This window comes from Mobula hypostoma, chromosome X1, assembly GCF_963921235.1.
Source record: "Mobula hypostoma chromosome X1, sMobHyp1.1, whole genome shotgun sequence".
Classification (NCBI taxonomy): Eukaryota; Metazoa; Chordata; class Chondrichthyes; order Myliobatiformes; family Myliobatidae; genus Mobula; species Mobula hypostoma.
Genome location: NC_086128.1, coordinates 64,693,800 through 64,705,978, shown reverse-complemented (window position 1 = coordinate 64,705,978; position 12,179 = coordinate 64,693,800). Strand labels below are relative to the sequence as shown.

Sequence of the window (12,179 nt, the reverse complement as noted above, 5' to 3'; positions counted from 1 at the left end):
AAGGGCTGGAGAGGGAGGAATCTGATGAGAATGGACCGTGCAGGTCAGGGAAGGGAGGCAGGGCACCGGTGGAGGTAATAGGCAGGTGAGAAAAGGTAAGAGGCCAGAGTGAGGGATTAAAGAGCAGAGGGGGAGGGAATTTTTTTTTAACCGGAAGGAGAAATCGATATTCATGCCATCAGGTTGGAGGCTGCCCAGACGGAATATAATGTGTTGCTCCCCCACCCTGAGAGTGGCCTTAGCGTGGTACAAGGGGAGGCTGTGGACCAACGTGTCGGACCATACAACAGAACACCGATGCTAGGTTGGCCCCCTGTGTTCCTCCAACGTTTTGCAGAAGGTGGTTCAGGAGAGAGGTGCCCAATATTCCAAAGGCATAAAGGAGAACAAGAGGGTGGATTGAGACAGATCATTAAACTGTGGTGTTTGGGACCTGGGGGTGCAGCTGGATGACAGATTTGAGCGGAGCACCAACGCAGAGGCTGTGTACGAGGAGGGCCAGAGTGGCCTCGACTTCCTGAGGAGACTGGGGACCTCTGGAGCGTGCAGGCCTCTCCTTCGCACGCTCAACCAGTCTGTTGTGGCCAGGACGGTCTTCTACGCGGTGGTGTGCTGGGGGGGGGGGTGGGCGGGGGTTGGGAGCGATGGCATCAACGCGGGTGATGCCAACAGGCTCAATAAACAGATTTGAAAGGCAGGCTCTGTTATAGGAGTCAAACTGGACACACTGGGGGCCGTGGTAGAGCAAGGTGCCCTAATAGAAAATCCTGGCAATTCTGGACAATGTTTCTCGCCTTCTGCATGCCCCCTTGGCCGAACAGAGGAGCACGTTCAGTCATTGTACTGCCCCAAAGAGCGCGATATGAGATCATTCTTACCCTCGGCCATTAGGCTCTATAATGAGTCAACCTAAAGCTGGGGAAGTGATGACCCCTCCCGTTAGACTGTTTGAGGCAACTTATTTTTTATTTTTTCTTATTTCTCTTATAATATTTGTATATCTATTCACTTGTAATGCTACTGTGACTCTGTAATTTCCTTTGGAATCAATAAAGTATCTATCCATGTTGGAACTGGGTCAGAGCAGGCAGATAACTATCAGTATCTTGTTAGTGCAGGTTATTGTGTGAAATAGGCTGACGCAAGTTCTCTTGCTGCCCTTCCGTCCCGGAATGCTGTCCGTGTCTTGCTAGCATAGACTTTGTTATCTTGGGGAGTTAATGAAACTGCAGTCATTGGCGACAAAGCTCCCTCAGTAGCAGGTCTTGGGGACAAACGAGCTTCCCACCAGCCACCTTCTCTGCTGCCATGCAAGGGATTGTGCAGGTGCTGGGAATCCGGGGGAACGCACACACAAAGTGCCGGAGGAGCTCAGCAGGTCAGGCGGCCGGCATTTAACGGAGAGGAGCACGACTGATGTTTTGGGCCGAGCCGATTGTGTTCTTTCATCCTTCAGCCCAAACTTCCCTTTCCTTATAAACTCCACTGTTGCTTTATGGTGGGTTGGCTGGGATGAGCCAAGTCGGGAGAGACTGAAGACAAAGCCTGGAGTCTTTCTGGTCAGCAAGGCCACCGGCCGCTTACGTTCTGTCCGCCACAAAGGGCAGGGCGTCCCAGTGTCCACCCATTCCAGTTACATGGTAAATGGTAGGGCATTGAAGAATGCAGTAGAACAGAGGGATCTAGGAATAATGGTGCATAGTTCCCTGAAGGTGGAATCTCACGTGGATAGGGTGGTGAAGAAAGCTTTTGGTATGCTGGCCTTTATAAATCAGAGCATTGAGTATAGGAGTTGGGATGTAATGTTGAAATTGTACAAGGCATTGGTGAGGCCAAATTTGGAGTATTGTGTACAGTTCTGGTCACCGAATTATAGGAAGGATGTCAACAAAATTGAGAGAGTACAGAGAAGATTTACTGGAATGTTACCTGGGTTTCATCTCCTAAGTTACAGAGAAAGGTTGAACAAGTTGGGTCTTTATTCTTTGGAGCGTAGAAGGTTGAGGGGGGACTTGATAGAGGTGTTTAAGATTATGAGGGGGATTGATAGAGTTTACGTGGATAGGCTTTTTCCATTGAGAATGGGGGAGATTCAAAGAAGAGGACATGAGTTGAGAGTTAAAGGGCAAAAGTTTAGGGGTAACATGAGGGGGAACTTCTTTACTCAGAGAGTGGTAGCTGTGTGGAACGAGCTTCCAGCAGAAGTGGTGGAGGCAGGTTCAATGTTGTCATTTAAAGTTAAATTGGATAGATATATGGACAGGAAAGGAATGGAGGGTTATGGGCTGAGTGCAGGTCGGTGGGACTAGGTGAGAGTAAGAGTTCAGCATGGACTAGAAGGGCCGAGATGGCCTGTTTCCATGCTGTAATTGTTATATTGTCATATGACTTTCCCCATTCCCATTCCGTCGTGTCGGTCCACAGCCTCCCCTGCTGTCACGAAGAGGTCCAGCTCAGGTTGGAGGAGCAACACCTCCTATTCCATCTGGGTGTCCTCCGACCTGATGGCATGAGGCATCGATTTCTCTAACTTCTGGTCATTTCTCCCCCCCCCCCATCTCTCTTTCCATTCCCCCCATTCTGGTTACCCTCTTACCCACCTTCTCTTCTCAAAGAGCAGTACTAGCGCAGCGCAGAGCCTTGCGACTTAAGGCCACCCCCCCTCACTGGGCTTATCGGAGTCCACTGAGCTGGGCCCCCTTGTCTGCGAAAGGATGGGCTGATGTTACAGAGGGTTCAGAGCAGCTTTGCGAGAATGATTTTGCGATTGGCAGGTTTGCCCTGAAGAGCATGTAATGGCTCTGGGCCTGTACTCGCCGGAATTCAGAGGAATGAGAGGGGAGCTCATTGAAACCTGCAGAAAGTTGAAAGTCAATGGAGAGGATGTGGGGGGAGGGGGGGTCTAAGACTCACAAGACGCAGCCTCAGAATAGAGGGCTGCCCATTGAGAACGGAGATGAACTGTTTCTTCAGACAGAGTGGTGAGTCTGTGGAATTTGTCGCCACAGGCAGCTGTGGAGGTCAAGTCGTTGAGTGTATTTAAGGCAGACGTTGATAGATTCTTGACTGGTCAGGGCGTGAAGGGACATGGGGAGACTGGGGCTGAGAGGGGAGATGGATCAGCCATGATAGAATGACAGAGCAGAGTCGATGGGCCAAATGGCCTCATTCTCCCCCTGTGTCTTAACGGTCTTTCAAGTTGTTCCTGGGTGTAAGCCATCTTTAAAGACCCTTCCTCTCCCAGGGGTGAGCTCCTGTTGGCGTTACTGTGGGTTTTAGTGGGAGTGGGTTGTTAATCCGATGCCCAACCCTCCCCATCTCACAGCCGGGCTTGAGAGTTTATACAGCTTTGGCAGTGCTGGATTAGCAAAAATTACTTTGGATGCCCTCCTCTGTTCCCGCTGTACGGCCACTAACAGAAATGTGACCCCACCCCCCCAGCTTTGCCGATCGTCCTGGCCAGTCCCGCGGATCTGCTTCGTGACGGGCGGGTGAAAGTGCTGTTGAAAGTGCTGACTCGGCTGCAAGGTGGAGTGACCGGGGGCTTCTCTGGTTCCAGGACATTGATCTGATCGATGTCCTATGGAGACAGGACATCGATCTGGGCGCTGGGAGAGAGGTGTTCGACTACAGCTACAGGCAGAAGGAGAGCGAGCACGGGGAGGAAGAGGAGAGGAAGAGGAGTGACGAAGAGAGCGGAAACGGGAGGGACGGTTTGCTGCAGAGCGCCGTGGCGGTGGACGGGGAGACCGGAGAACGCCTTCCTGTTCAGGTATTGCTTTAGAGCTTCGAGCGCTAGTTCACCCTTTTGGCGGGCCGCTGTCTCATCCTGAACCCGGGAAAAGAAAAACTCAATTCGCGAGTACAGGATGTTAGTTGCAACTGTTACCCGGTGACCCAGTTAGTGTAACACTATCATGGTGCCACTGATCAGGAGATTGGGGTCCAAATACCTGCAAGGAGTTTGCGCCTCCTCCCCGGCGGCCTCGTGGGTTTCCTCCGGGTGCTCTGGTTTCCTCCCACATTCCAAAGACGTGTGCGTTAGGGTTCGTAAGTTGTGGGCGGATTACTGATAATGGCTGGGGGTTTAGTGAGGTCGCCCGTCTTGTAAAGTCACTGCCCGGAAGAAGGCGATGGCAAACCACTTCTGTAGCAAAGTTTGCCAAGATCTTGGAAAGACCATAATTGCCCGCATCATATAACATGGCACATAGGGAACGAACCACCCAGGACATGCCCTCTTCTCATTGCTACCAGCGGAGAGGAGGTACAGGAGCCTTGGAGATGCACGTTCAACGTTTTACTTTTATACTTTATTGTCGCCAAACAATTGACACTAGGACGTACAATCACCCCAGCGATATTTGATTCTGCGCTTCCCGCTCCTCAGAGTACAAATCGATAGTAAATATTAAAAATTTAAATTATAAATCATAAATAGAAAATGGGAAGTAAGGTAGTGCAAAAAAACCGAGAGGCAGATCCGGATATTTGGGGGGTACGGCCCAGATCCGGGTCAGGATCCGTTCAGCAGTCTTATCACAGTTGGAAAGAAGCTGTTCCCAAATCTGGCCGTACGAGTCTTCAAGCTCCTGAGCCTTCTCCCGGAGGGAAGAGGGATGAAAAGTGTGTTGGCTGGGTGGGTCATGTCCTTGATTATCCTGGCAGCACTGCTCCGACAGCGTGCGGTGTATAGTGAGTCCAAGGACGGAAGATTGGTCTGTGTGATGTGCTGCACCGTGTTTACGATCTTCTGCAGCTTCTGCCGGTCTTGGACAGGACAACTTCCATACCAGGTTGTGATGCACCCTAGTAAAGTCAGTCAGCTCCATCATGGGCTCCAGCCTCGCCAGCACCCAGGACATCTTCAAGCAACGGTGCCTCAAAAAGGTGGCATCCAGTATTAAGGACCCCCACCACCCAGGACGTGCCCTCTTTTCATTCCTACCATCAGGGAGGAGGTACAGGAGCCTGAAGACACACACTGAACAATTCAGGAACAGCTTCTTCCCCTCTGCCATCAGGGAGGAGGTACAGGAGCCTGAAGACACACACTGAACGATTCAGGAACAGCTTCTTCCCCTCTGCCATCAGGGAGGAGGTACAGGAGCCTGAAGACACACACTCAGTGATTCAGGAACAGCTTCTTCCCCTCTGCCATCAGGGAGGAGGTACAGGAGCCTGAAGACACACACTCAACGATTCAGGAACAGCTTCTTCCCCTCTGCCATCAGGGAGGAGGTACAGGAGCCTGAAGACACACACTCAGTGATTCAGGAACAGCTTCTTCCCCTCTGCCATCAGGGGGGAGGTACAGGAGCCTGAAGACACACACTCAGCGATTCAGGAACAGCTTCTTCCCCTCTGCCATCAGGGAGGAGGTACAGGAGCCTGAAGACACACACTCAGTGATTCAGGAACAGCTTCTTCCCCTCTGCCATCAGGGAGGAGGTACAGGAGCCTGAAGACACACACTCAGTGATTCAGGAACAGCTTCTTCCCCTCTGCCATCAGGGAGGAGGTACAGGAGCCTGAAGACACACACTCAACGATTCAGGAACAGCTTCTTCCCCTCTGCCATCAGGGAGGAGGTACAGGAGCCTGAAGACACACACTCAGTGATTCAGGAACAGCTTCTTCCCCTCTGCCATCAGGGAGGAGGTACAGGAGCCTGAAGACACACACTCAACGATTCAGGAACAGCTTCTTCCCCTCTGCCATCAGGGAGGAGGTACAGGAGCCTGAAGACACACACTCAGTGATTCAGGAACAGCTTCTTCCCCTCTGCCATCAGGGAGGAGGTACAGGAGCCTGAAGACACACACTCAACGATTCAGGAACAGCTTCTTCCCCTCTGCCATCAGGGAGGAGGTACAGGAGCCTGAAGACACACACTCAGTGATTCAGGAACAGCTTCTTCCCCTCTGCCATCAGGGAGGAGGTACAGGAGCCTGAAGACACACACTCAACGATTCATAGTCATAGTCATACTTTATTGATCCCGGGGGAAATTGGTTTTCGTTACAGTTGCACTGTACTGGTGGTGTGGGTCCTGAGGTTCCTGTACCTCCTTCCTGATGGTTGAGGGGTAAATAGTAATAAAACCATAAATAGTTAGATATTAATCTGTAAATTATGCCAGGAAATAAGTCCAGGACCAGCCTATTGGCTCAGGGTGTCTGACCCTCCAAGGGAGGAGTTGTGAAGTTTGATGGCCACAGGCAGGAATGACTTCCTATGACGCTCTGTGTTGCATCTCGGTGGAACAGCTTCTGCCCCTCTGCCATCAGATTTCTGAATGGACATTGAACCCATGAACACTACCTCACTGCTTGTGTTTCTTTTTGCACTAATTTATTTTAACTTGTTTTATATATATATATATAAAATAAATATTTATGTATTATATTTATCTATATTATTTATATGTATGTATACCTGCCACGTAAGAGCAAATTAAACAATGCGATATTAAACCTGATTCTGATTCGCTGGTTGTTAGCTGGAGTGAAGCTAATTTCTGCTAATTGCAGTTATAAAATGTTGTGAAGGCTTTGCTCACCTCACTCAGCAGCGACCTTAGAGGTTTATAAAGTTGAGGGGCGTAGAGCCAAGGTTCAAAGTAGATTTATTATCGAAGTACAAGTATGTCTCTCTGAGATTTGTTTTCTTGCGGACGTGCATGGTAAGCACAATAACGACTGCACTCAGCGGTCCACAGGTTGTGGGAACAGCTCAGTGTTGGGGGCGAGTGACGACAAACTCCGCGAATGTGAGAGAGGGAAACACAATAATTATCGATAATGAGGTTTTTATTCATTTATTGAGATAACAGTGTGGAACAGGCCCTTCGAGCCACACCACCAAACAGTTCTCCGGTTTAACCCTAGCCAAGTCACGGGACAGTTTATGATGACCGATTAACCTACTGAAGGGTCGGTCTTTGGACTGTGGGATTAAACCGGAGCACCCGAAGGAAACCCACGCGATCACGGGGAGAAAACGTTACAAACTCCTGACAGGCAGTGGTGGGAATCGAACCCGGGTCGCCTGTACTGTAAAGCGTTGTGCTAACCACTACGCTACCGTCCCACCCACCCCTACCAAAAAAAAAGTTGAAGAGGTTTTAAGTGAGTCCGGATTGCAGTTCAGTGATTCAGTGAGTGAAGTTATTCCCGCTGGTTCAGGACCCTGATGGCTGAGGGGTAATAACTGTTCCTGAACCTGGTGGTGTGGGACCTGAGTCTCCTGTACCTCCTTCCTGATGGTTGAGGGGTAATAACTGTTCCTGAACCTGGTGGTGTGGGACCTGAGACTCCTGTACCTCCTTCCTGATGGTTGAGGGGTAATAACTGTTCCTGAACCTGGTGGAGTGGGTCCTGAGGCTCCTGTACCTCCTTCCTGATGGTTGAGGGGTAATAACTGTTCCTGAACCTGGTGGTGTGGGACCTGAGACTCCTGTACCTCCTTCCTGATGGTTGAGGGGTAATAACTGTTCCTGAACCTGGTGGTGTGGGTCCTGAGGCTCCTGCACCTCCTTCCTGATGGTTGAGGGGTAATAACTGTTCCTGAACCTGGTGGTGTGGGACCTGAGACTCCTGTACCTCCTTCCTGATGGTTGAGGGGTAATAACTCTTCCTGAACCTGGTGGTGTGGGTCCTGAGGCTCCTGTACCTCCTTCCTGATGGTTGAGGGGTAATAACTGTTCCTGAACCTGGTGGAGTGGGTCCTGAGGCTCCTGTACCTCCTTCCTGATGGTTGAGGGGTAATAACTGTTCCTGAACCTGGTGGTGTGGGTCCTGAGGCTCCCGTACCTCCTTCCTGATGGTTGAGGGGTAATAACTGTTCCTGAACCTGGTGGAGTGGGTCCTGAGGCTCCTGTACCTCCTTCCTGATGGTTGAGGGGTAATAACTGTTCCTGAACCTGGTGGTGTGGGTCCTGAGGCTCCTGCACCTCCTTCCTGATGGTTGAGGGGTAATAACTGTTCCTGAACCTGGTGGTGTGGGACCTGAGACTCCTGTACCTCCTTCCTGATGGTTGAGGGGTAATAACTGTTCCTGAACCTGGTGGTGTGGGTCCTGAGGCTCCTGTACCTCCTTCCTGATGGTTGAGGGGTAATAACTCTTCCTGAACCTGGTGGTGTGGGTCCTGAGGCTCCTGTACCTCCTTCCTGATGGGAACAGCGAGAACAGGGCATGGCCTGGTTGGTGGGAGTCCTTGATGATGGACGCTGCTTTCCTGCGTCAGCATTTTGTGCAGATGTGCTCAAAGGTCTGGGGTTGTATCCATTACTTTCTGTAGTACCTTCCATTCAGGAGCTTTGGCGTTTCTTGGATGAGATTTATTGTCATATGTACATTGGAGTAACATGGCGAGATTGCCTCATTTGCACCAGCGCGGTCCGCTGATGCGCCGGGGAGAGCCGTCACGCGTCGGCGTAGCATAGCCACGGTCTTCTAATCTACTAACTCATGAGCTTTGGCGTGTGGGAGGAAATCAGAGCACCTGGGGGAAACCGGAGTAAAGGAAACCCACGTCGTCGTCATGGGGAGACCCTACCAACAGTGGGAACCACTGACGCTGTAGGGTAGCGCAGGCTATCGGCGGGGGGGTGAAGTAAGAAGCCGGGGGTGGGGATGTTTCATTGAGATACGCAGCCCAGCAATCTCCCGATTTAATCCCAGCCTAATCACAGGGCAGTTTACGACGGCCAGTTAACCTTCCAGCCTTGTACAGCTTAGGACTGGGGGAGAAATCCGGGGCACCCAGAGCAATCCCACGCGGTCACGGGGGAAGAATGTACAGGCTCCTTATGGGGCGGCGGCGGGATTCGAACCCCGGTCGCCTGGACTGTGAAGTGTTCATTGTCATAGTCATACTTTACTGATCCCGGGGGAAATTGGTTTTCGTTACAGTTGCACCATAAATAATAAATAGTAATAAAACCATAAATAGTTAAATAGTAATATGTAAATTAAGCCAGGAAATAAGTCCAGGACCAGCCTACTGGCTCAGGGTGTCTGACCCTCCAAGGGAGGAGTTGTAAAGTTTGATGGCCACAGGCAGGAATGATTTCCTATGACGCTCTGTGTTGCATCTCGGTGGAATGAGTCTCTGGCTGAATGTACTCCTGTGCCCAACCAGTACATTATGTAGTGGATGGGAGACATTGTCCAAGATGGCATGCAACTTGGATAGCATCCTCTTTTCAGACACCACCGTCAGAGAGTCCAGTTCCATCCCCACAACATCACTGGCCTTACGAATGAGTTTGTTGATTCTGTTGGTGTCTGCTACCCTCAGCCTGCTACCCCAGCACACAACAGCAAACATGATCGCACTGGCCACCACAGACTCGTAGAACATCCTCAGCATCGTCCGGCAGATGTTAAAGGACCTTAGTCTCCTCAGGAAATAGAGACGACTCTGACCCTTCTTGTAGACAGCCTCAGTGTTCTTTGACCAGTCTAGTTTATTGCGCCATCCGCTAGGTGCCTTTGATAGGTGGGAGAGGTAAAGGGTTAAAGTTGCCTGTGTTCTTCTCCCCCACCTTATTCCGGCTTCTGCGCCATTCCTGTCCGGTCCTGGTGAAGGATCCCTGCATAAATGGTGCCTGGCCTGCTGAGCTCCTCCAGTGCTTCCTGCTTGTAGCTCTGGGTCTCCAGCACCTGCACAATCTCTTATGATAGGGCAAGGTCTGGAGGTTCATTTACTATCAGGGTATGCAGCCTGAAATTCGTACTCTTCAGAGACATCCACGAAACAACGGGCCCTGTGGAATGGACAATAGTAATCGAAGCCTCCCTCTCCCCACCCACCCCCCGCATCAGCAGCAAAAGCATCAACCCCCCCCTCCATCCTCCTCAGCACCAGTAGAAGAACCGATTCTTCCCCCCCCAAGCCGTACAAGCAACAGCAAGACCCCTGGAGAGTCCTTGTTCCAGGTTCCATCAAAACTACACTCCGCAAACCAGGCAGTTCTACTACTATGTCGACTCAGGCCTAGGGGGCTGGCGTTGGGCACGATGACGGACGCTCCACTTCTCCCTCTCCCTCATTAGTGTGTTCAGTTCATCTCCATTAGCCGCGCTGCTGTCTTGACCATAGTCCTGGGAGGGCACCCAGGGTTCATCCTCCCGTGCTTGGGCTCCCATATGATGACTAGGCTGGCAGGTAGCTCGGGGTGGCGTAGACAGTGCCCCGCTAGTTGCAGTCTTCTCACCTCGGTTTTAGTGGTGAGCATCGGTAGGTTGTTATAGAGCTCGACGTTCGTCATGTGCTGTTACCAACTTGCGTCAAGAGCCATCCGGAGCATTCGTGTATAGCAACCATCTAGAGACTTTTACATCGTCTTGGTGAGTGTCCACGTCTCGCACCCGTATGTGAGAACGGACTCTATGATTGCTGTGACAGGCAGTTCGGTACGTCAGAAAGGCTCTCTCTCTCGCAGCGAGGGAGACCCGAGACACCGTCTGTCTTCCCTCCACCCACGGCAAATGGACCCTCATCGATCAGGCAAACAGCGTCGTCGTGCGAGTTTTCCCCGGTACGCTGTCCTGCAAACTCTCGGCGCAGTACCGTGTGTTTTCTGATGTAGCAGAGGGGGAAGAAAGGGCTCGGGGTGGGGGAGTTATCGTTCTGCAAGGCTAGTGCTGAGTCGACAGTTCAGCCCGCTGTCCGGGACGGGTGGGCGGTGAGAACCTGGCTCTGTTTTCCTTTTTCCACGGTCGGTTTCCTTTGCTTCTGTGCTCCTCACGACTGCCTCGGAAAGGGCGCCGGAAGCTTTCAGTTCAAAATGAAATGTGAAGAAGGGTCTCAATCTAGCCTGGCGTGATGGTGGTGGGAGGAGGGGGAGCCAGGTCTGAAACTCTCCTGAGTGATCCCCTGCCCAGAGTCTGAACTGGCACTGGATCCTGTGTGTGTGTGTGTGTGTGTGTCTACACTCACCTGCCCCTCCATTGCAATGCTCCCACAACCTTAAGGACTCTTCATCTCATGTTCTGATTGTTTTATTGCTCTTTATTTACACTTGTATTTTCACAGTCTGTTGTCTTCTGCTCTCTGCTCGATTGTTCATTGATCCTGTTATAGTCACTATTCCTGTAGGTTTACCGAGTGTGCCCGCAAGAAAGTGAATCTCGGTGTTGTACATGGTGACATGTATGTACTCTGATAATAAATTTGCTTTGGATTTTGAGCAGTGTGTGGTGGGAGCATTCACCAGTCTGCATTGTCTCTGGATCCCGACAAAGATTTGGCCGTTACAAGAACTGGAAAGGTAGTCTGTGTGTCACCGAATTTTCTTTTCCCCCCAGCATCTGCAGAACCCCTCGTTTCTCCCTTAGTCGCACTCGTCGAAACGTTCAGCGAGTGGCCGACCTTGTCTGTGCCGAATCATTTAAACGGCCTCCTCCCATCGACCCGCACTGGGACCACAGCCCTCCCATCCACGTACAAACTTCCGTTAAACGTTGAAGTCGAGCTCACACGCACCACTTCTGCTGGCAGCTCGTTCCACACTCTCACCACCCTCTGAGTGAAGAAGTTTCCCTGTGTGTGTGTGTGTGTGTGTGTCTGTGTCTGTCTGTCTGTCTGTAGGCAGTCGCCAGTCTTCACACTCCCCAGGTCAGAACGGGAAGAGGTACGCTTTCAACTGGGGGTGGGGGGGAACGTAGCAGTTAGTGAGACACTATTGCTCGTCGGGGCGTCGGAGTTTGACTCCTGCGTCCCCTGTGAGAAGTCCGTATCTACCTGCCTGCGACCGCGTGGGTTTCCCTCCCACAGACCAGAGACCTACCTACCGGTTGGAAGGCTAGTCAGTCATTGTAAGTCGTCCCGCGATTAGGCCAGGGTGAGATAGGTGAGGCTTGTTGGGCCATGCCGTGGTAGTGGGAAACCTTGTACAATTTTAGCGATGCCAGTGTGAGTTTCTTTCTCTGGAAGCGCAGTGTAGCCAGGGGGGCAGCTATACATAACGATTTAGGTTGTGGAACCTGATGCATTACTGGATCACGACCACGGTTAACAACACTGACGTGTGTTGTGAAGTTTGCTGCTCTTTCCGACGGCAGTGCGGCACAAAATTTTTTTTAAAAACTGTAAATTACAGCGATGTATGTAAGAAATAAACGAGTGCAAAAAGAGCAACAAATAGAGAAGAAAAAGATAGTGAGGTAGT

At 51.2% G+C, this 12,179-nt stretch overlaps 1 protein-coding gene across 4 annotated transcripts in view; it reads left to right on the top strand.

The window, feature by feature from the left end:
* nfe2l1b (nfe2 like bZIP transcription factor 1b) overlaps positions 1-12,179 on the top strand; it is a 106,114-nt gene that overhangs the window by 60,351 nt on the left and 33,584 nt on the right. For 2 of the 4 annotated variants that reach the window (XM_063037046.1, XM_063037045.1), the window contains exon 2: positions 3,560-3,772. The exons of the other annotated variants lie outside the window; for them this stretch is intronic. In XM_063037046.1, the coding sequence (XP_062893116.1) occupies positions 3,560-3,772 (213 nt within the window). The remainder of the gene's footprint in view (positions 1-3,559; positions 3,773-12,179) is intronic. 4 annotated transcript variants of the gene reach the window in all.